This window comes from Salarias fasciatus, chromosome 2 (genome assembly GCF_902148845.1).
Source record: "Salarias fasciatus chromosome 2, fSalaFa1.1, whole genome shotgun sequence".
In the NCBI taxonomy this organism is placed as follows: domain Eukaryota; kingdom Metazoa; phylum Chordata; class Actinopteri; order Blenniiformes; family Blenniidae; genus Salarias; species Salarias fasciatus.
Window position 1 is genome coordinate 18,758,030 of NC_043746.1, and position 25,391 is coordinate 18,783,420.

Consider the following 25,391-nt stretch of genomic DNA (forward strand, 5'->3'; position numbering starts at 1 on the left):
CAACTGGTTAAATATCTAAGAAATCTGCAGCACTTATTCTGCTGCATGTTGTCAGTTGTTCTCTTATTCAACTGTTCTAGACATGCATCGTTCTCCCTGTGTCATTTCTGTACAACTAATTGTGTGTGAGTGTGTTGATTTATAAGTATGAAATGATTCTCTGTTGTTTTTAGTGCCTTTCTTAATCATCTGTAAGGCACTCCGAGTTACATTTACTGTGCGAAAAGTGATTCATTCAAATGGCTGTGCGCGCTGTACCTACTCACACATTACAGTTTCGGTAGAACGGCTCCTTTCTGTGCCCACAGAACAAAAATAAATGCACGACAAAGGAGGCAAAGTCAGGACAGAGGCATTTGTTTTTCCAAGATGATTAGTTTCTGGTGACATCTTTCCAAACTAAATTGCATCCATCGAACAGAATTTAAAAAAAAAAAAAAAAAAGCAAGGAGGCCAAATGAGAGAAAATTAGACGGCTATAAACAACCGATGCTGCTTAAGAAAGAATCAAAATGTTTCAAATGGCATTTAAACTGTTGAGACTGACTCATACTCAGTGGGAGAACTAACTAATAATTGTTTGCAATGGACTGTTTTGATCTCAGAAGCTGTCTGGTATATTTATCTATAGGAGAAATTGCACCTTTGACAGCTTCCAACACTTAACCCCCCCCCCCCCCCCCCCCCCCCAGACGGCGCTCAGATCCTCCCCAGCATGCGGGCGATCCACCAGTTGCAGGGCATGACAATCTGACAGATGACCCGGCCTCCTTGGTAGTAGTAGGGCCAGGGGTTGAAGCCACCCAGGGGCTCGTGGTAGCGGCGGCAGTAGCGGTAACCACGGCGACAGTGCTGGCAGCAGTAGCCGCGGTCGTCCAGACGGCTATCCAGCTCGATTCCGACGTCTCTCTGCGGAGGACAGAGCGGCCGGGCAGGGTTACAATCACACACATGACAAATGCCAGTCCTCCGGAGGCGGAGGCAGGAGGACGGGGGGGAGGAGGAGGCATGAATTGATGAGTCTGCTTTTGGTTGTAGGTCAGCAGGATATATGTAAAAACCAAACAAGACTGAGCGGATCACAACTGATGTGTGTGGAAATGCAAAACCGCGCCGAGCTTGACGACCGTGACAAAGAGATCAAGATGGTGCTGAGAGCGAGCGCGCCCGGTTTAAGCTCCGGGAGCATAAAACATGATATAATACCCTTGACCTTTCCCCATCCGCCGGAGGTAGCGGCGCTGGCGGCGGCACAATACCCCCCTACCTGAATCCGGCATCTCTCCCAGCGCCGCCGTCGTCAGTCAGAGGGACGGTAATGCTGGTAGTTACCAGCATAATTACACTATTTCTTTCATCTCTGACCTCTTAACTCCCTCGACCGAAGCACACACTCTGCACTAAAATGGCGGTCCCTCCTCCATCAGAGCATTCAAATTAGAGCTCCTCACGTCTTGGCGCCCTCCCCCTGACCTTGACTTTAAGTGCACGGCACATTCCTAAAGCAATTAGCAGAGTAATGATCGCCTAACAAGGATTCTTTCATTTGCTCTCGCTGGCTGCCTCTGAATTTATAGAGGGGCCAAATGAAACCCAAACGAAAGGTAAATTGGGTAGAATTAATGGCCCTTGGATTTTTCCATTGTGTCGGTTGGTTCATGCCCTCGTGGACTCGTGGGGGCTGAGTGCCATGCCTTTGATCAAGAGCAACTCCAAATGGGGTTCGGAGAAGTGCCACTTAACTCACGGTGCGAGTTGAGGCAGCAACTGCCCTCAGTATGCATTTGACCACATTTCAATCTCTTTTAGTAAATGAATCCGCCGAGACAACCCGGTGCCGTCTCGTTAAACTTCTCAGATCCGGGAGTGCGCGGCCCGCGCTGACTTCACCTTCAAAGCGAACCGGTGCGACTCTCTGCGAGCGTCTGCAATGACTCAGCTGCATGCAACAGCGCAGAACAAAACACAGCCACTGCCGGGCAGAGAAAATGTGTGGGAATTGTTTGAGAGGACATTATCCTCTGGAAACATGGCGGAGTTCCTCTCTTCACCTTTCACAGACAGAGGCGGCATGAGGGGATTTTTTTATTGCATCCACTCAATGTGTATAATGTGTTTTATACACATTATAGTCACATGAATGGCGAACTTGTTCGACTGGATTCAGCCTAATGCAGCAATCGGTAACTCAGTTCGTCTTTGCAATAAAAACTCAGGTTTGCATTTGTGTTTATGGGGTTTGTTTTTTGCAGATGTAGAAGCTCTTTTGTCCTCAAACAAGCTCGAATCAGAAAAGCCACTGATGCACCGGAGGGATGTGTGGGCAAGAGTTCATGTCCACATGAAACATTTGTGTGCCTTTGATTTGTTTCACTCAAAACAAGAAAGCAAAAACAGGATAAATCATCTTTCCTGCAGCTCATTCACCCATTCTGTTTTCCTACTTAAATTGCATCTTCTGTTTGTTGCTGTCTGGATTTGCAAGACAAAGCAAAAGACATTAAGTGCCAGAAGAAGAGGAGCAGGGGGCATTCAGAGTTGTGTAGTTATGCACAATAACTTTCCGATGGCTTCACACCAGGTCATTGAGCTAATGCTAACTTGAAGTATTCCTCCCACAGTCCAAACCCAGGTATTTTAGCTTAACCGCCGGCTCTGAAATGGCTTGTGGGAGTGAGTGATTTTCTGTGCAGCTGAGCTTGTCCTGTGATGGACTGTTGACCCATCCAGGCTACGGTTTAGATCGGCTCGAGCGAAGAGTGGCCCCGAATCGGGCAAAGGGTCGCAGAAAATGGACAGATGAGCGACGGCACGGAGTAAGTAAAACGGCAAATACTATTTCTGCCAAACGTTTGACCCAGGATAGACTGCAGCTTTAGTATGAAGGCTGCACCAAACACAAAGTTTAATGTGCTCAAAACATTGTGTTTTAGTTACAAAAACCTAAAATAAATTATAATAAATAATAATACTGTAAATCCCAATAGTCCATCAATGTTTCCTTCTCCAGTCCGCCGCTATGCGATCGCTACTGGGCTTCCAAACGAGTAAATTGTAGACGCGTCAATATGTTTGCTCAATAAAGAAATATATTGCTGCTCGTACAAAAACTATAACCATAATATAAAGGACAATTCACAAGACTTTTCAGATGTTTTAAATTTCTTGTTTTCTATCTTTTTCTTCTAATTTTTTCCTTTAAAGACCAGCCGTTATGGGATGATAGCTGATAACAGACCTAATTGCAGAGAGAACTCCAGCATGCAGTGAAATTCACCAGTTACTGTGCCTGTTCTTCTTTCAGGGTTGTTCAAAATGTGGGTGTATGAAGCTCTCTCTCAGGGCTCGAACCACGCTGCACCCCCCCTCGGGCTCCCTCATGCTATCCGCTTTGTCTTAATGTTTGGTTGAATGCCAGTTAAAAGATATTATTGGTAATAGCTTAATCCACAGGCACTAGAAAGGAAAACTGTGCTCCAGCTAGTTGCTCAGATTTGAAATATACTATAAGTCATGATAAATAGCCTGCATCTGTTGAAATCATTTTGATTTGGCTTCATAATATTTCGCTTACAATCAGTTTTATAACTGTGTTTTCACAAGATTTATTTGGGATAAAAACGAATACTTGCTTTACTCTCTCTGTTCCTTTATTTATTTATATTGAAAATCATTATTTCTCCTCAAAATGAAAAAGAAATCAACAAATCACCTCCCCACCAAAAGCTCTCCGGCGCCCCCCAGAGGAGGCCTGCCCTCCGCCCTGAAACCCTCCGCCTCATGCGACGAACCAACAGTAGACAGCTGTAGCTTTTATGTGATTTTCAGTGCATCCACATCGTACACTGGGGCAATTTTGACCTATTTTACTGAGTCAAGCATCAAGCAATTAGTCCTAATTAAATGTAATTTGTTTGGACTCTCACAGATGCATCAGTGTTAAATCTGAGGCCAATATTTCATTTGAATCTAGTATCAGCCAGTGCCAGTGATGCGTCCATTAAGGCACTGATTCGACTTGGTTTTTGCGACAGTTTGCATTGCGGCATTATATCAGTTCAGGGACCCATGTGTCATTACTTTGCTCTATAAGTTAATAAATAAATCTGTCATGTGCATGAAGCGTTTATGAGTGTTTTTTATGGCAGCTTCAGTCAGCCTGTCACACTAACAATCCTATTTTGCGGCAATAAAAATGATTAAAATGACATGAACAGACTAAACTTTTGTCAAAACTTCATTTTATTAGTTAAAACAGATGTCGGCAAAGTTTTCCTTGAGTAATCAGGGAATGTTGTCGTCGCATACAACATATCATGGAAATGCTTCAAACTTGCAGCCCGTATTTAAAAAAAAAATTGACGTGTCCTTAGTATTGCAGGATCAACTGGTGACTCAGACTCCTAATAAAATGAATCAATAAACATTAGGGCCCGTTTGGTTCAGTTATTTTCAAGCACACAATGCTTTTGGTTGCAGAGTGAATATGTTTGAGAGATTTAAATGTTTAGCGCACTGCCAGGTATTTTCTCTTTTATTATCTGTGTGAAATGTCATAATTATTACTTCCTTCAATTAAGAGTAATGAAGCATTGTGTGCCGTTCACTTTTATTTGTGAAGCTTCCTTTGTGACTGTTGAGCACACTTCACGCAGTTTCTCTGCCGCTGCAGGACTCAGAACAGTCACAAAAGACAGACTTTAATGACATGGCGAAGTAGCGTGGGATGATGGAAGTTGTTCATTGTTAAACAACCAACATTACAGATGAAAATCAGCCGTATGTGACTCAGAGCGGAGAAAGGAGGCAAAATGATGCCCGGAAAGTGTTGAAATTGAGTTCTTTTTACACACACACACACTAAAGAACATTGTTTCTGCAGCTAGCGGTGATGCTTTGTGGAGTGCCCGCCTCCTCTCTGATGGAAGTCAAAGCAAGTGTGAAGAGTGAAGCGGGTCCAGGGCCACTGACGGAGCAAAGGAGCCACTTTTATTGATTAAAACCATGGATTTCTGCGGATTTGATCAATGCTAAGTGATAAATGCTATTTTCAGTGTCACGGTGTGTGAATGGGTGGAATAAACACATCTGAGTCAAACTGAGCCAAATGTCAAACATCTGAAATATAATTTCATTCACATACACACACACACACACGACATGCAAACGTGAAACAGACATGTAGGAATCACAGTCAGTGTATTCAGCCAATCAGCTGTGAGCTTTGTTGTGATCAACCACTACTGGTTTTTATTGACTGTCAGGTTTGCAGGCAGACGAGTTGAGGAAGGAGAGAAAATAGAAGATGATGCGACTGATGAGGCTGACGGAGAATTTTGGTGAGATTTTACCTCAGAAAATGAGTAAATCTGAGAAATCATGATGACAGACAGCCTGAGATAATCGTATGATTTATGACAGTGTCATGAATTTTGCATTTCCTGCCTCACAACACAAGTGCGGCTGCAGAATAATACAGTATCACAATGAGTTTCGCTTTGTAGCGGCTCACCTCAAGTTACACATTTGTCTTTTTGAGTATTTGTGAGTGTTAAATGTTATGTTGAAGCCACTGTAACAGATTACTTTCTCGAAGCTACAATCACTGGAGTTCCAGTTACTATTTCTCCAAACTCCCGTGGCCTGCAGGAGGAGCGTCTCATTAAATCTGAGCCAACTCAGTCCTGCTGACCTCAACAGGAAGGACGTCCGACTGTGAGTAAGTGATATTAACATCGGCCAGGATCAAGAACTAATTGCTTTTCCATAAAAAGCAGCGCAGTATGAGCAGCGGGCGCGGCGGCGGGCTTTCCAGCGTGTTGCTCAGCAGAAACGGAAAAAAGACAGCCGACATATCTACATACGGCACTTCCTGTACCGCGCATCATGCCGTCACTTCACACTGCAGGCTAATCACCACGCCAGCATGTGTCCAGCAACTGAAGACATATTCATCTTACTTCAAAGCGTGAATCAGTTCTTGGATTGATCCTGGCGGTGCTGACGGCTCTGCTAATGTGTCAAAGCAACAAATACGACAATACAGCTTGGTACACTTTAAATGAGACGCTCCTAAAGACAAAAAGACTGTTAAACAGCTAATTTTTAAAGCAACATTTTCATTCTATTTCTGCGTCTAACTGCCTGATTTGATCCGTCAGTGTGAGCAGTGAAAAAAGTGCAGCATGTTAGAGAAATAACATCCTGGTGAGACATACTTAAAACACGTGGAACAGAGTGGAGGATGATGCTGGGGATAGGTAGGTGTGATTTATAGCAGCGACAGGCACAGGTAGGCTCCTAATGATTTATTGTTTCAGTCAGGCTTCAGGTCATCAGCTCCCAGGCATCAATCTGTTATGGAAACAACACGGAATCTGTCAATGGACCAGCGATAATCTTATCGGCTTCTCGCAGCCCGAACCGGGATGTTACGGAATCCGGAGCTCCGGCTTGGAAAATGAAGGAAATATTTTATTCAAATGACGCCGGCGATTATCAAAACAAACAGCCAATAGGCAGCATTGTACCTTAAAGACAATTAATCAGAGCTATCCTTTTAAAACGGAGTGTACATATTAATCACCCCGGCTTTGAGTTCCCGTCTCTAGCGGGGAGCTGCGGAGATAAGAATGGTTCACCTTGGGAAATCTGAGCCAGTCACTCACAAACAAGCAGCATTAATGAAGAGTAAAAGTCATTACCCCCTTGCTGCATCTGATTTCATCACACACTCACTTATACACATGCAAACACTCAGACACACACACACGCACAGAGTCATGCAGGGATCTCTGCATAATGTGAGGCAGTGGATGTGAATGAGTCTGCGGAGGAGAAAACAGCGTCAGTCATTCAATAAGATGTAACGAATCAAAGCATGACTCCTCTAATCTCCACACTTGTTGGTGTTATTTCACACACGCTGATCACCGCTCTTCATGAGCTTGAAGCACATGCCTGGGTGTGTTATTAAATCTCGTAGCAGAGCTCATCACATTCATTCTGGGATCAAAACGGCAGAGATAACATTTCTGTCTCATGCTCTGCTTTGTATTCGAACAGCAGCTCTTCTTCTTTTTTTTTTTTTTTTATGAAGACACACAGGACAGTGCCACATATGAAAAGCTTTGCTGCGTGTCCTGATCTCAGATTTCTATCTCTCTGCGCTGCGCACACACTGACGTGCAATGACAATGAAATGGGAAGTAATTGAATACACAGATAGTCTTGTATTTTAGTAAACTCTGCTGGTTCTCCGGAGTGATAAGGAGCTTTAGCTTCATCTTGAAGATTCCTCTGGAGGCACAGACAGCTCCTGCGTTCACGGATTTGAATTCTTTGGGCTTTTTTTTGCGCTTCTTTTATGCATGAGCAGCCATCTAGCCTGACCCTGACTGCAGCAGCCAATACAAATACTTGGACACGGGCAGACACACACAACAAACATGTTTATCTGTGTGTGTGTGTGTGTGTGTGTGTGTCAGGTCGAGTCATATTGGGGGGCTACAAGGAGGGAGGAGGGGTCAAGGACAGTGGTACAATCCCTTCATGCTTGTCAGATGGTAGTTATTCAGTTTGAAATTTCCAGGGCCACCTTTGATAAAACGCTGCACTCTGACACGGCAGCTGTGGCAAAGTTCAACATCGTATATCTGTCAGGCCCCGCTCGCCAGGACTCAAACGATCGCTCCGGTTTTATGGACGCCGGATGTGGAGAGGCGAAATACCGGGGCCTGTGAAATGCAGATGAAGCGAGGGCATATCATTAATGTGTCTGCACGTGTGACACAAGAAAGGATGCAGGTAGAAAAGGGAAGTGGAACGAGTACACGCTCGCCTGAGTCCCGCATTAAATAAATAATTAAAAATAAAAGCCGGGCTAACACATGTGCCTCCCCACTGGCATGAGCAGAGAGTTCAGACTCCCAATTACAGACTGCCGCCTGCCCTCTGCTTGGCCACAAAGGCCTTTATTATCACCCGGCCCACAAACAGCGGCTGGACGTGCTGCTGGAATGGATTGCAATGGTATGCATTACTCAGCTGATAGAGGCGCCGCGTTTCAAAAGCAGAGCCCGGTTTTTCATCCCCTGGTATGTTTTAATCGCGCGGCGCTGCATCTCCTGCCGCAGACAATGAGACGCGAGACAGAGGAGCTGGGGTGAAGGGAGGGGGAGAGGGTGGTTTGAAGACTTGAGCTGGTGGTGTTTCTGGGACGGGCCTGATAAATGTCAACATTATAGGACGTCTCATTTCTCCGCGCGTCTTTCACCGGTTCTCCCAGACTGAGCCCAGCTCATTATCCTTGAGTTTAGCTTCGGCGGCCATTCACCTGTAAGTGCTGAATGTGTGTGTCAGATATCACGGCACCTGTATACGTTGCCACTATCTTTATTGTGCAAGTGCAGTTTTTGAGTGCAAAACCGCTGCATAATATACTGTGCAACCGAACCCCTCCCGCCACCCCTGAGTCAGGGACAATTAATCTTACAGTATACGAGTGGTTTACATTCAGCGCACCAAAATATGCCACTTGGCCTTTCCATTCATTTCATACGCTTTGATAATTAAAGCATTATTAATAAATGTAACTTATCTGCGCAGCAATAAGTGACCTTGAGAGTGTTCCTTTGTGCAGCCGGCGCCTTCCGTTGCCTCAGAAAAAAGGAAGTGGAAAAAAAAAAAAAAAGGAGACACTAACGGGCGCTGTAAGGCACAAGTTGCTGCCTTTGAAAGGCTGGATATTCCTCTCAATTAATGGAGAGACATTAAGGGAGTCTTCAATGAACTGGCCTTACTTAAACAGATATATAGAGCAATTGCCATGCCCTCTGGTGCACAAAGTCAGTTTTAACATCAATTAGTGAGCGATTTATATGCAGAAAGAGTGGAGGCAGAGCCGCGGCTGATTGAAGTGGCTGTGCCGTATCTCATGGTAGCCCCCCCCCCCCCCCCCCCCCACCCCTGGGTGATGTGGCAGAACGGCCCCCACTTACATAGTCGTTAACGGGAAGGTGGTCCAGGACGTCGCGGGTGAAACGCTGGCCCGTGGCCTCCGCGTCGGGAGCGTCCACGTTTCCAACCTCGGCATCTGAACGCGTGCGGAGGGAAAAAAAAAAAAAAGAGACCAGAGAGACGTTTCATTCTTGGAACTTGTTGGAAATAAAATAAGAAGGCTCTCAGATTCCTCGAGTTTGGCTCCCGCTTCCCTGTTTTCCCAGTGGCTTGATGTTAGCTACCAACATTCCGGAGAAAATTTGCTGAAATTCATTCCAGCCTTTCTTCGTGCTTCTGTCGAACAATGGCATTATTGCCTTTGTGATACTAACACACAGATCCTAATTTATAAAGCCAAGACATCTTTTACTAGGAAAATGCTCAAAACCAAGAAACAAATTTTCAGATGACCAAACTTCAGACTGAGCCTCTTATTATACTGCGTTTCACAGAGAAACAGAGCTGGGTTTGCTTTGGAAACTGTTCACGCTTTACACACAAAACTTCATCTTTATATGGCGTTGGTGTGCTGGTCCTGTTTGAAATATCTGCTTTGAAACTGCTTCACAAAAGTAGTTTGGAAGAAACAGTTGGTTTTCATGAATCTGTTCTCCATGTGGCACTTCAGCTGCTTTCCTGAAGCGACGAGGTGTATTCAAACGTCCAGGGCAGACATGGCGAACGGACATTTAGCTCTGCAGCTACAGGCAATGCTGGGTTTTTATTTTTTGTTTTGTTTAATTTCCAAGAAATAGATTCTGCAGCTTGTGATCATTTAATTTGAAAAACTAATCAAAGTAACAGACGAATTGTTTCCCCGCGTGGCATCTTTTGACCCTGGTTTAAATTTAATATATTACTTCCTGTATTCAATCATCTCCTAAACATCTATAGGTTATAAGAAGCAAGAAATTTCCAAACAGTGCTTAATAAAATGTGTAAAATGCTTGTATGATGTGTGAACTGTATGTGACGTACCTACGAGAAGCCTTCATGTTCTTGTCAGACTTTCTTCAGAAACAATGAAAGAGTTTCACTAAAGCAGATGTTCCGTCACCTCTGTTGTTGCTTTTTTATTTGTGTTTTTGCATTCATCGGCCACAGCTCTGGTCATCGAGTTTCTGATGACCTTCCCTTTTGTCTCTAACAAACAATGAAAGCAGATTTGACCTTTCAGATATTAAAAGCTGCAGCGTTTGCAGCTGCTGGCTGACTCCAGTACGTCTCTGTGCTGTTTGTAGGCTTTCTGTTGAAAGGTCCTGTTGCAGTGGGAACTCAGATATAAAGCTGAGGCTGATTCAGACTGATCCTGATTTGTTACTGTTTGGCGTATTGTTGTTTTTTTTCAACAATATCAATTAAAGCTGCATTATTGTTCTCACACTCAACTTGGCTCGTACTGTCTGTGAGGTCCTTCAGGTTTTGGTCTTTATAATCAGTTTTCTTTCCGTTATCGCCACATAATAGTTTTTTGAGTGAAACAAATATGTGGTTCACTAATATTAAGCAAGTAATTTTTTAGCTGAAAACTATTCTCATAAGTAAAAGTTATCAGCAAAGTTTCTCAAGTAAAATACTTGTATATTTCTCAGGGTATGTTTCCTCCTATTGTTCATGTCAACATGCATTTGAGGTTAATTGGTGAGGAAATTGCCCATGAGCATGTGTCTGTTAGCCTTCACGACCCCGACACCCCCCTAAGATAAAGTTGTTTGGAGGACCTCATGAGTTTTTCTCTGACAGCACGAATCCGTCCTAATATATCGAAAACACATTATGAATACAATCGCTTAAAGTTATTGGCAGTAACAGTCCAGTGTGGTGTTGTGGCTCTCCGCCCACACAGAGGCCATGCAGAGCAGTATGAAGGTTCACAATGTGATCCGGAGTAATTGTCGCAAGGCTGGAAGTCGAATTTGAAATCAGGCAGATTATTGATCATGCATCTACATGTCGGTGTTGCTACTGCTGTCATTTCCACCTGATTTAAAACAGAAATCTATCTTCATGATATGACTGACTCTAATTTGAGGACTGAATGTGAGAGAGCGATCACCCTGGCTGCTTTAAAGTCGTCTGATAAAATTCCTCCTTAAACTTGAATGTGCGTCAGTGGTATTTCAGAGCAGCGCTTCCACCGCTGACCAGAGCGGTTTCAGCTTGCCAAACAGACAGAAAAGCCAGAAGCAGCAGTTCATATGCTTGAGAAATCATGGCGTCTCAGTGGACCTGCATTTGGCCTGTGGGGATGCCCTCCAGCGAGCGTGTTAATAGTCTGCATTTAGAGGCAGAGATGCCCCCTGCTCTCACCGCTCAGGGGGGAGGGACGGATCCAGTGGATGGGCAGCTGCTGGCAAATCTCCCAGATCTTGGAGTCGAGGAGGAAGGCTGGGTTAACGATGGGCTCCTCGGCAGGAACCCACACTTGGGAATCCTCCACCTTCGTTTCCACGGCCTCCCCGGCCTCGTCCACCTGCTGGAGAAAACACACACATACACACACACACACACACACACACACACAGCGTCATGCCCGAGCCTACAAAAACGTCTGGGCCTCACACGAAGTGCAGTCCTGCATCGGCGCCCCTCCCTGAAGCAGCCTCCTCGTTTTATCTCTCACCTCTCTGTCTTCTGAGAGGACGGCGACTTCCCGACTCCTGACTCCCGCTGCCCCGACTCCCCCCACCGCCCCGCCGCCGCCGCCACTCCCTCCCTCACCCTCTCCTCCAGCCTCCGGCATGCTCCTTCTATTATACATCATTGAAATTCAGAGACAGTGATGATTTGACTTTTAAATGACTTTAGAAGTGGTCTTCATTACTCTGAGTGTGGCTGCAATATCGTTTAATGTGACAGACACAATAAAGCCTTGCATTTTCCTCCCTCCTACCCTTCCTCCGCCCGCCCCCCACTCCCCTCCCTGTCCTCCCCCTCCTCCTCCCGCCCCTCCGCCACAATGCTCGGCTTGGCACCCGGCACTATCACTGGGCTTAATTTGTTGATACTGTAGTTCATGAGCTGTAAAGTAAACTATTATTGCTTAATGATAGGGACTACATGTCAGTGTTGTCTAATAGAGACATATGAAGGGGATTGGGTAATGCTCTCCCCTAACAGTGCAGATATTTATTTTCTTCATGTATATGTAAATACACACACAAACAAACCCCGTCGTCCTATTCCCCCTGTTAATTAGCAACCCAGAACAGAAAAACAGTTCACTTGACAAATGTTTTTACAAGGTGATTTTCTCCCAGTCTAAAGCTTAATTGCACATTAGTTAAGCGTGATGTAGAATCCTGGGGCTATAGGAGGAGCAGGAGTCATTTATATCGGGTCGCGCCCCGAACCCTCACGTTCGCCCTCTGTCGCTCCGGCTTGAATTAGAATCTGGAGTTTCACGCTGCGTCGTGTTCGTCATCGAGCGACACTGTTATGACCCGTAGGGAAGAAAAACAACAACAACAAAACAATTCCTGCACGTTCGGCCACAGGAAGTGTTCAGGGTACACTTCCCCTCACTTTTAGGGCGTCAGACTAATGACGACTGGGGGGGGAACGGGTGGAGTAAAGTCGGGGGTAGCGGTGGTGCGCCGTAAGCTCTCGCCGTCCGCCTTGCTGCGGAAATTCAAATCAAACTCGAGGAACACAAACGGCACTCTCTAATTGGACCTCTTAACCACTGAAGCCAAGTGAGTCTTCTCCGGGAAGTAAATGGAGGTCACGACACGGGGCGCGCAGCACGACTTGGACTTCACAGTTGAGAAACGACTCCAATAACTTGCAGGAGGGCGCCTGAGGGGGGAGTAGGAAAGGTCAGCGTTTTAGCATGGGGCAAGGATTTCTAAATGCCAGTTGACAAGTACAAAGACAACATGATTACAGTCCACCAGTTTACACACATTTTCAGAGGCTTTTCCATTTTTCTGTTGACAAATGATATATTATTAAGACACGACGATTTTTTTTTTGGGACCTTGGGACTGATGGCTGTTTGTTTGTGCAACCCGCTCCTGATGCATGTATGCTTTTTTTTTTTTTTTTTTTTTTGTTTGCTTACAGTGCAAAACTTAATTATACACTAGTTGTGTTGTAGTTAATGAATTTAGTCTCTCCTGCCACCGAGCCCCCCCCTGGGGGAACGGGGCGCGGAGACGACACTGTCAACATGACACATTGTTTAAAGGGGTGTTATGTTTGCCAGAGATCAACAGAGATTTTCCCACCATACCCAGGAGCTTTCACACGCGGCGCCGAGCACACGCGGGCTTATTTTATGCAGCGTACCAGGTGGTGAATTTCAGCTGACAACCATATTCAAGCGGCTTACAGTGAGTGTGCTGGTACATGCTTAAGGGCGCCGGGCGGCCCGCGACACTGGCGTTTTATAAAACTGTGAAAATTCACAGCGAACAAAAAAAATAAATAAAATAAAAATCATCTCCACGGACTGATTGGATTTGCTGAAGTAAATCTGTGCAAAATGTTGGGCTTTATTCAACTTAGGTACATTTTGACATGCAAATTTGTGCCGTTGACAAATAGAGAACAGCCTCCACGGAGCTTTGAGGGAACAGACAGCCTGCAGAATCTGAAATAGAGGAACCTGTCTTAATTTTTTTCACCGAGCAATTTTATCTGACCTTCCGCTGTCGGGAAATAAGCCTTGCTTGAAAACGTCCCGCTTTAAAAGCGGAGAGGCGTGAGACTGGAGTTGTGTGTCATTTGAAGAAACTGGATTTGATTGAAGTGAATTTTAAGCTATTAAAATCCTCACACAAAAATTCCAAATTGGAACCGTTTTTTCCAAAAATTTTTTTTTGAAAATATTTGCATTTTTAGCTTGTGCAATTTTCACAACTCAGTGTATACTCACACCAAGCATACACACACACTGAAGGAGGCAAATCACTATGTATGGGACATATCTCAACAACGGTGGCTTCTGCCTTCTGGAGTGTGGCTGCAGCATCCCCAGAGGGATCTCCAACTGTCCCCTGACATCCCCAAACATGTGGTGCATCCTGCGGTCGAGGGTCCGCGACGAGCCTGCTGCTACTGTGACACGGCAGAGAAATTTCTTTCCATATTTGTAATTTGCAGACTGCAAAATCCTCAAAATCTCCCTTTTGATGAGGCAGTCCATCATTAGGCTCTGCAGCCTTCTTGAGCATTTGCAGTGAATTTGCATCGATATGAAAAGTTGCAAAATGTTCACAGGAAAGCGTTCACGGTCTGTTTTTTCTGCATAAATACTGACTTTCATAGAAGGATATCTCATTTCTGTGAGAACTGCAGTCGAATGTGGAAATGACTCATGAAAGATTTTAAAAGGGAGAAGCTGCCTCGCTGAGCAGCATGTTCACATCTTCAATAAGTAAAGCAAATTTCAGAATATTGATTGTCAAAACATTATACCTGCAAGAAAGCTCCTCAAATGATGAGATGATCTTTACACCAGGTAGTTGTACCAATATTTGTCAGAAAGGACAGGGATTCATGGATAATATATTTTCAGGACTAGCTATCCTCTACTGAGTCTCCTCCAGCACTGTTGACTGTATGTGTCCTCTTTTTACCAGGTGTCCATACTCATTTTAACACAGTTTGATCCATTTTAGTCAGCAGTTACTGCGGCATGCTTACTGCTCGCTCTTTTTCATCTCCGAAACATTGAAAGTAATAGTTTTAAGACTTTCTAAAGAGGTATTTAATGAGATTTTTCAAAACATTCTATGACTGAGTGAATCATGATTACATGTCAATACTCAGAGAAAATCAAAGCTGATAATGAGCCAGTGTTACCTTTAGCAGTAAGATGCTGAGAACTGATGTGAAGTTTCACCGACTGCCTCTCTGTCCGGCTCCTGTTAGCAGACATTCCCCGGCTCTCCGCAGAGCCACAGATGCACCAGTCGCCCCCGAACAGACATTAGTTCACCTCATGAACTGCCTGCTGCCGTCTGCATGTCCAGAGTTTCTCTGCACCACCGTTTGATTCTCAACAAACTGAACAGCTGAACTTAATGAGTGAATCGAGCAGTAGGCCGACTCACAAAGAGCTGACGGTTCAGTTAACCAACCGTGTGCATTTTATGAGTACATTAAAGGAGCAGTTCATGTTAGGACGCTACCAGACAAGGGGAGGACAGGAAAAGGAGCTCCATGGATGTTGTGAGGACATGCTTTGAACTCGCCACTGTTCATGTTTATAGCACATTGTCTGTGTGCATGTATGTGTGGTTTTATTGCAGAAACGAACAACAACGCCCATTAGTGACCCTGCATGCTAACTACATTTTAGCATCCCTGATATTTCTGTGCGAACAGACATCGTTTTGACGTGATTCTTGAATTTGAAATACAATTTTGTTAAACCTCCAGAAGCATTATGTGTATTAGCAAATTTATTTGCAATCTGTAGTCATTTTGTTTCCACAGTTTATATTTTTTCTAACCCTTTTAAGTAACTTTAGCAGATTTTATTTCAGCTCTTAAAAACTATTTGGACTCTTTTTGGCTATTCTTTCGTTTTACCTTTTCTTATTGTTTTAGCTAATTTTAGTTGTAGGGAGTGTACCTGATGTCGACTTTGACTTTTCAACACTTTTCTACCTATTTCTGGCAGTTGAAGCCATTTTAGTTCTTTTACTTTCTTGATACTTTTTAGGAGATAAGAGTCTTTTTGAACATGAATGTGGTGTGCAAATAATAATAATAATAGAAAAGTTATAAATAATCTTGAGAAACCTTGAGTCAGTTGATATGGAGGGATAAAAAGGTCACATGTGGCTCCAGATCCACAGGATGCAGGAAGATGCTGAAAGGAGATCTGCTGTGTACCTGTGTCAGTCTTGCTGACCTGGGTTAAAGGATAAGTTTGGTTTAAACCGTTTTCACGTTGTTTATAGAAGGAGATGTTTGCAGTTCAGAGATGTGCTTCTTCTTCTTTGGAGCGGGTGGCGACCAACAACTTTGGTGCACAGCGTCACTTACAGTGTCTCTTGGTGAATGTACTTCAGTTTACTTCCAGATCGCTATCCATTTCAGAGATCTGTAAAACCGCAACAGCATGTATTTTGCGACGGCGGGCTGTGGTGGAAGAGTGGCGTGAGCGGACCATGAGGAAATATTGGTGAAATTAATGAGTTCTTGGACAATTAAAGCCGTTTTGGGAGCCGGCGCCACGCATGCCCCATTGGCTAACAGTATATGGAGGTCTGCAGCTCGACTATGGATCTAACTTTCTCCCGGACCACTTTTCGGATCAGAAAACCCTTCTGAGTGAGTATATTGTTATACATCTTTCTATTAACAACGTGAAAACTGTTTAAACCAAACTTATCCTTTAAGCGCTGCGTTGGAGCAGGTAAAAAATCCATATTGGAGGCGCAATTAAAGCAACACTAAGGAACTTTCAGTTTTTCGTTGATTTTGGAGGCGCCAGTGGACAAAAGGGGTAGTGTTTTGCCTGAAAGAATACTACAGTTCCCATGAGGACTAGCGCATGGCGTAGTAAATTGCTGCTCCCGGTGGCATGCTGTCGGACTGAACTCGCCTTCATTTGTTTCCAGTGGCTGTGTGAGGGATGGATAGCGACGAGGTAATGAATCTAATGGTGGCTAAACGATGTTATATCATGATGTGACGCATGTCGTAAAGCAGTCCGCACATTTGGAGTTTTTTAGTGTGCAGGGTTCCTACCACCCTCCTCACAGTTGTTTAGTCCAAGTGAAAGCAATACTGACGCCCTCAGCCCCGTGACAGAGGGGTCATTCAACTAGTTGTAAGTCGATGTATCATCACAAAAGATATTAAAATGTTTTATTAAGGTTGAAAAGTTCCTTAGTGTTGCTTTAAGATGCCAACTTTAAATGAAAGGACTGAGTTTTTCTTGATTTCAAGCAGGCACAAACAGATTATAGTGAGGTCTTATTTTATTTTTGCTTCTGTATATGGGCCAAACATACATGAGATTGTAATTAAAAATTTCAACTTTTTAATTCTTAAGCAATTAGTTACTTTTGGGTAATAGCTTACAATATAGATTTATTACTTTTTTAAAAAGATATTCTGTGTTTCTTATTTAATTTTCTGATTCTGACATGAGCTCTTGTTTCAGGCTCATTGTTTTCTCCTCGTTGTGCCTGATTGCTGCTCCCTGTCCTGATGTGTTTCACCTGTGTGTGACTGTGTTCACCTGGTGGCTGGTGTATATATATGTTGGTTGTCTTCTTTCTGCTCTGTTCATTTCGTCTGTGTTTCTGGGCTTTCTCAGTGTCTCATTGATATGTCCTGTGATCTTGACAACTTTGATTTTGTTCTTTTGGATCTTTTTTTTTTCTTTCTTTTTCCAAATTTGTGCTCCTCAACACAAAATGAGCTCCTGCTCCACCGACGACAGTGTCTGTTGTCCTCAGTCCTGATCTGTAGTCTGTTCTAAACTTCAAAAATTGTGCCCCTAACCACATTAGTTTGACCTAACAAAGAGCTTCATGAAAATAATTTTTAAAAGATGTGCACAAATGAAACATCGTGAACACATATGGAAGCTGATGAAAGAACTGATCTGAGGATTTTATTTGGCAAACATGCTGCTGTTACTGTGAGGATGGTCATTTCATCAGTTGGCTCTCCACAACTTCTGTTGGCAGATTTTTTGATATTTGATGTTTTCTTCAAATTGTCCCTGTTGTTCCTCAAACTTTGACTTTGTCATGGATCATCTGATTTTTTTTCTAAATTCAGATTTAGTTCCTGTAACACTCCAATACGTTTGAAAACGTCCTCTTCCAACACATACGTCACATCTAATCATTCTATACCTTATGGTGAATGTAAAGCAAAGAAACTATAAATTTGAGCAGATTGTTTTCATTGAAAGTGGATAAATTCAAATATATATATATATATATATATATATATATATATATATATATATATATATATATATAGCTTTGGTGTTTATATATTGTCCTTCATGGCTTTGAGAATCACCTGCAAAAAGCACAAAACATGAAAGCACTTTCTATTTGTGTGAATGTGTGATTTATGCAGGATCTTAGAAAATCAGGCCCAATGTGTCACAAATCATTTTATCAAGCATGCATAGGAACATCTGCTGGTGTGAATCGCTCCTATAACTGAATTCATCAGAACAGGAAGTGAACTTTTTGTTTGCAGTCTCTCTGGCCACCCTGTCATTCACTGAACTCTGAATGATAGAAAACAATCTGCGCTGTGTACTCATGGGGCTTCGGTGTATTCACATCCTCTGCAGTGGTGTTGTTTTTCTGCACACTGTTTCTCTGTTTGCAGTTGTCTGAGTGGGAGGTTTTGGGTTGCCGGGTGAGCTTCGGTCATCCATATTAAGTGTCTGTTTAATGGAGCAAGCAGCATCCACTGACAATGTTAAGGTGTGTGTGTGTGTGTGTGTGTGTGAGGGAGGTGGATGGTGGTTGCCATGTCAGACTGGGGGAACTGGAGTGAAGCTCAGGGATTACTCCCTCAGACATTTTATAAAGAAGGCAAATTGAAAAGGAAAGAAAAATCCTGGCAAACAATTCATGTTTGTCACCTGGTTTTTCCTCGCAGGAGCTGCATTTCCTTATCAGCAGCTTGCAGTTTTGCTGCAATTTTTTTTTTTTTTTTTGCATTGTTTTTCACCTCTGCTCCAAAGCCTGCCATGGCAGCTCTGAGTCCTTTTTCCTAAAAGCCTGTGGCGGGGTTAGGCTAGGAACCATTAGTGCTTGGCTTTAACCCCTGTGAGCTTCATGTGTTTCACCACCTGAGGAGGAACTTGTGCTGATCTTTTCCAGGGTCACACGTGGGTGGATTTGCACAGAAGATGGATCACAGGCCACCGTCTAATGTGAGGACAGACTTTGGGGTCAAGACAAGATCACTGTTTATTACCCAAATGTGCCCCGTTGGTATTTGCTGTGTTCCTGTTGTGTAATCCAGTATTTTTGTTGTTGTTGTGAATAATCCTGTTCTGCCTCTGTATTTAGTCATTTAACCACAATGAGGACGGCAGTAATGACATAAATATGGAATAGATTAGTGATGAATGGCATTGGTCTAACATTTAATAATTAATATGCTGATATATGAACCAAGTAAATAAGAATTTTAGATGAGAAGAGTGTGCAAATGTGGTTAAAAAAAGAGGGGATGAGAAGGAAAGGCTGGTGGTGGATGAGACATGTTGGATGGTTTCTGGTACTTCTCCTGCATTTCCATTTTTTTTTTTTTTTTTAATATTTTACAGTAATTATGCCACTTTTTTGGTAGTAATGTGTCCCACGGGTTGTTTATTGGGGGCATGAGGTGAAGTTACTCAGGAAAACAACCATGATCTGGGTGGCTGTTTGTGTTTGGTGACATTTAGATAAAATGTTTGTGTCCTGGACAGAATACCATCACATTAGCTGGTATCACCAATACCAGTAAGATATAGGGCTATGTCTCAAGAGAAATGGATTAAAGATTCTGTATTTAAAATGATACAATATTTTGACTTTGCAGTCTAAAGAGTACATTGGAGGAAATACGTACAGTTCTTCTGTAAAAATAACTGCTATTCATAATAACTGGGCATCGCTCTGTTTCAGCAAGCCCGGTAAGCTTTGGTTAGCTTAGCATAACACAACACAACAGCGAGACCGAGAGCTGTACCAGCGATTGCATAATGCAGCCGTGGAAGCTTGCTACCGTTTTTCCACAGTGAATTACATTAGCATCAAAGCCACGCTATGAGGGTTTGTGATAACATGCACACTGAGAGGTGCAGAAATCTCACAGCCTGAGAAGCGAAGGGCTTTTCCCAACCACAGGACACCAGAAATTGAGAAAATGACGGCGTACTTGGAGTTTTGCACCATTTGTACTGAAAAGACAAAGGGATGATGGGAGGAGTTTCCTGTTTCCTCTCTTTGTGTCGAGACACTGCAGCTGAATGAGGCATCAGATTTACAGCAAGGCGTTTGGTGACATTGCCCTCAACTAACTTGTAATCACAGTAATTTTACTTTTAAACATTGCAAACCTTCTGAGATAATGCACTGCAGTTTTATTTTTTTATGTCACTTTACGTGAATGCCTCTCCATCCCCAGGTGAGAGTTACACCTTCCCAGGATACAACAACAAAATATTGTCACTCTTATTTAATTGGCTGTAAGACGGACTGGCACCCCGTTCAAGATCTACCCTGCCCTTCGCCCAGTGGATTGCGAGCAGTTGCAGCCCCCTTGAACCTCAGTTGGGTGAGGTGGGAGTAGGAGATGGATGGATGTGTTTAATTGGCTGTCCTGAGTATAGAGCAATTCTGCTTGGGGCAGCAGAACTATTAATACCAGTGAGCCTTTGTTACATTATTCTGACATCATGTGGGATCAAATCTCTGGAGAAAGTGCTGAACGTTGTTCACCATCTATCTCAACCAGTTGCAGCACAAACACAATGGCTTGTTGCTGCAGATGGTTTCCTCTGTGTTTAAAACCAACAATTTCTTTCAGTGTTAAAAACATGATCTGATTTTCTGTTTGAAAATTGTTTGTGCTGTTTCAATCTGGGTCTTGTGTTTCTATGTGCAGATTGTCTCAGACGTGAGTGGAGACGGTTCTGTCATTAGGTTGAGAGCCGTTTTCTCAACTGCTTCCCCACGACTTGTTCTTGTAAACTTTATTCCATGAGTTATAGAGCTTTTCAGGCCTTGCCGTATTTTAAAATGCTCTTGTTTTTCTCACAGATTTGACTCAGTGACTGATCATCTTACGTTATTTTTATTGGTTGGATTCAGATGTTTACTTTCTGTCATGTTCTGCCACAGTGGGGTCTGTGGTCCTGTTTTTCTACTTCAGTTTCAGGTGGGCGGTGCCAGGCTGTGTGCAGAAGCGGGGAGCTGGCTGCTGATTGCAGATTTGTTTCACCCGTGGTGCCGAGGTGGAGCTCAGTCCCCTGATGAGGAGCAACTCTACTTAAAAGGACTTTAGACGCCACTCTGACGCTGAGCTGTGATGTGACAACAGTTCGGCTGTTTGTTTCAGCTGTTGTTTGACTCCGGTCTTCTCTGCTTCCAGTCTGACCACCTTTGCAGCCAGCATTCCCGGCTCCCTTCATTCCTGTCCCACCCTGTGACACTTTCTTCACCAACATGATAACTTCACGGTTTCGTAGTTTATTTTTTAGCCCGTCGGGCAGCAACACACCAACTTATCGCTGGTGCTATCACCAGCGATAGTTTCTGGTGGATCATTCTCATGTAAACAGGGATTGATGCACACAAAACTCTCATTTCTAAACTCCCGTCTGCATGTAATGTCACTCACAAATCACATGCAACCCAAAAGTGCTATCTATTTGCTTGAAATTTGGCGTGCTTGATGTGGGATCTTAGTAAGTCGGGTCTTCACTTTGTAAAACAAGGTCGTCACAGCAGTTCATAAAAATAATTGGAAGGCAATAGGTGGCTCTTCTGATTATTACTTCATACCTTTGCAGTTGATCACAGCTCCTCAAAGTCTTTTAATGTGTCATTTGATTGGGTAAATGTTCTGCCAGTGTTTATATTCACTTCCGTTAGAACAGCTTAACGTCAACCACTTCCTGAAAATACCTTAGATTATCATCACATTAAACATAAGAGCTAATGTGGCTATAGGTATGAGTCCTACCCACTCCGGCCCGGGATAATTCCCTTTGGAGCTGTGAATCAAGCCAATTAGACTTCACAGTGCACACAAAGAGGAGAGAGATGGCGCAGACATATGGTGCTGCCTAGGCAATTAGTATCTGTAAACGTGGATCAAACATTATAAACATGAGGGGGAAAAAAACAGAAAAAACAGAATAGTGTTTGGTTTTTAGGGTGTAGCAGCTTGTGTTCTTAAAGTTGAAACTGAGACTGGGCTGACAATTGGCTTATTCTGCTTTTAAAATGAAGCAGCGAGTCGGGAGCGTCAGATATTTGCCAACTACTTCTTCTCAGCCACAATGTGAAATGTAAATGAGAGCATGCGTGCAGCGGAGACATTTGAGAGGAGGATTTTCTCTTTGAACATGCGGCCCACTCAGTGAATTGCACTGTGACACTGAAAAAAATGGGAATTTTGATTGACTGAATTTTTTTTTCCTTCCATTCCTTTTGCCGGAGTTCGCTCACAACTAGAAGAATCCAGAGAAGTGAAATGAATCACTCTAAAGTTGGAGAGGGAGCCTCGTGAATTTTACAAAGAAAACATCTTTAAAAAATACCATTTTAATGGTTTACCTCTCACTCAGCCTTCTCCTGCACCCTTCCTCCTTTAGGCTATTTGGGTAGAGCCTTTGGAGGAGATGATTAAAAATTAATATTGGCTCAAGATTGACAGCAAACACCATTTGATGTGAGCCACAAAGAGGCTACGGGCTTGTGGGCAGTTTTCTGGAGGTTTCACAGGCGCCGCAAACCCAGGTTTATTCTTCAGCGTGAAGGGTGGGGGGGGGAGGTGGGATAAGATGGACAGGCTGAGGATTTGTGTGGAGCTCACAGTGCTCCTCTCTGGTTATCTCCCTACAATATGCATGACAGCCTCAGCAGGACTACAGAGAGTCCGGGCTACAGACGGCGGAGGGAGAGGAGCCATACCAGTAGCTCTGTGTCCTCAGCCTCCACCTCTGCCACTGTGGGTAGCTTCTTGGTTTGGGTCCTGATGTAGCACCTCTGATGTTCGGCAAACCGGATCCCAGTGATTCCCTTTGAAAAAGGCAGAAGAAGCGACGGGGTTACTCAGAAATTCAGATGTATGTATCATTCATTAGCTTTCTGTGATGTGTATATCCCAGAAGAACTGGGCCGATCGTTTTAAATCGCTCGACTTTTTGCTGATAATCAAAGCTGTTAAAGAAAGTTAGAATCTAATGAGTGAGAAGAGGTGTGTTTTGATCTTTTTTTTTTTTTCTTTTTTCCCTTTATCGCGGCATAATATTGATGACTGCCTGCCTCATGCAACACAGCTTTCAAGCCGGGTGAAGCAAGAGAAAGACAGGAAAAGAAAAAAAAAAAAACAAAAAAAGAGAGAGAAAAGGTGAGGATGTTCCACCACGGCGGTATAATGCTTCATAGCAGGATCTATCGCTCAGGAGAGCCAAGTAACATTGTTGAGAATGAAGTGTTTTCTACAGAGAGTGCCCTCATTGAATTAGCCAGTCATAGGTCCCTGTCACTCTCTTAATCTGCGCAGTCAAGTGTGGAGTCACTCTCTTCAGCTCCACTGATGATCCTCCAGCGTGTGGACTGTGGCTCTATTCACTCTGACACACACACACACACACACACACACACACACACACACACACACACAGCCTCAATAGCCAAGAGAGATCTGTTAATTCTCTCCCGCCGCCATTCTCTGTTAATCTAAGATATTCAGCCGGAATAAGTCTGAAAGACTTTCAGTAGATCAGATTGTATCCAATTTATTTTCTGCCGAGTAGAGCTGCTCATTCAGCACAGCGTATTAGAACAGACGGCGGGATCTACATCTGCCACGGCTGCTTTAAAATTGCATCAAGTGAAAATTGTATGAGCGGCACCATGAAGATGGACTTGATTCAATCTAAATTTAATTACAGTAACACGGTGATTGCTATGACATCTCCTTTGAATCGGTTAACTTGACCATGTGGGCGCCGTTTCGAATTTTTCTGTGGCGCTGTCACTCCGAGAACCAGATATCGGCCGCGAAAGACATGATACAAAGTGATGGCTGTCATAATCTACCGCATGTAATTTCATCTGTGTGGAGAAAGGATGGGGCAATAATGGTCCCGAGCACAAAAGCATGATGTTTATGCCGGGCTTTATTGAGATGAGTCTCTGTTTAATTTGGGTCCTCTGTGTTTGGCGAGCTGCGGCAGGAGAGGAGAGGGCGATGCCGTGATGAGATACAGTGATTGCTGGGCTTGGTCAACCAGAAAATGAAGAAAGACACATTAACACGGGGATGAGAAATGGAAAAGCGATGTCGTTTGAACAGACAATGCTGAAATATCCATGCGCAAGATGCTCATCTGAGCCTTTTCACCAGAGCAGGCGGGATGTAAATGCCTGCATCAATCAGTTTATTCATAGCTGAAGTCGTGTCAGCAGGTATTACTTTATCTGCTGCCTTGATATTATGGGAGAAAATGATTGTATTTAAAAACGGTTGCTCATTCATTACATGCAATACATACAAATTAGCACTGTGAAATTCACACAAGCACACGACCAGCAACTGACAAGGAACTCTCTATAAAGCTGCTTTACAGCAGTTGGTGTGAAACAGTTTACAGAAACCTGTTAATTGTTTCCTCTAAATCAATGATCGAACAGTAAAATAAAAGCTTGGTGGTTGTTGGAAATTTGTTTCACCTGAGGTACTGTAGCACAAAGTTCTCCATGATTTTCTACAATAGCAACTTTAATATTATCAATATCATTAATATTGTGAAAGTGTATTAAATATTGATAATATTTCCAATACTATCAAACATGTATTTGTGTTTAAGTGGTGATTATAAGCAACCGAGCTCTTTACCGTTGTTTCTTTAGTATTTTATTACAATGATGCTGTGAAAATCAAGGTAAAAATGATGATTATGGTATTAAATATTTATTTTCCAAGACTTGTTTGTGGATTTCATAACAACTTCCAGACCAACCTACAGTCCTAATCCCATTTCTTCACACAGCGTTAAAGAAATATGGAAGCACATTAAACTTTTAGTGTTCTGTAACTTTTATCTCCGGATTAAACATGGTGTATATGACATAACAAACGCTCTCGGGCACCTCTGCTGCTCGTGCGCGAGTTTAAATAAGTAATGATCTTGTTCGCATTCCTTCAGATTGTCCATCTTTTGTTGTCGGTGATGGCCGCTCTCAGAGCAGCTGGACATCACAGTCAATCAGACGAACCCCGAGCAGGACGTTATGTTACCGAGGGCGAACCGCAACATTATCAGTAGCTTTCCTGCAGTCATGAATTTCAGAAAGGCTCCAAAGAAAATTTTGGACAGATGAAACGCTCGAGGCAATTTTTGATGCTTCCGTTTTATTTGCTGTGAGAGGAGGAGGCAGCGGAGCGTAGAGTAGAAGATAGGTTAGATTTTTTTTTTTCTTCTTCTTTAAATTCCCGTCTGACCGACACATTCTCATGGCTAAAGGCTATCTGAAAGGTAGGCAGCAATGACTGCATCAACCACAAAACAGGCATAAACCTCAAAAAAAAAAACTTAAAGAAAGAGAAGGTTTCAGCCATGTCAGGGAAGCATTCTCGTCTTATTTACTGAACCGATTAAATAAACCGGCCGGTTGCGGGAACTTTCTCACTTTAGTTAGCGCACCGTTCAACTTTTAGTTATT

General features: G+C 43.4%; 1 protein-coding gene across 2 annotated transcripts in view; it reads right to left on the bottom strand.

Annotated features, from left to right (window-relative positions):
• Positions 1–699: 699 nt before the first annotated feature.
• Positions 700–25,391, bottom strand: part of tnmd (tenomodulin) — a 72,543-nt gene continuing 47,851 nt past the window's right edge. Inside the window, exons 4-7 of one of the 2 annotated variants that reach the window (XM_030110834.1) lie at positions 22,632–22,739; positions 11,311–11,473; positions 9,000–9,094; positions 700–909 (exon numbers count right to left, since the gene is read on the bottom strand). In XM_030110834.1, the coding sequence (XP_029966694.1) occupies positions 700–909; positions 9,000–9,094; positions 11,311–11,473; positions 22,632–22,739 (576 nt within the window). Of the gene's footprint in view, positions 910–8,999; positions 9,095–11,310; positions 11,477–22,631; positions 22,740–25,391 lie in introns of both variants that reach the window. The other variant, XM_030110826.1, reaches the window with a different exon arrangement.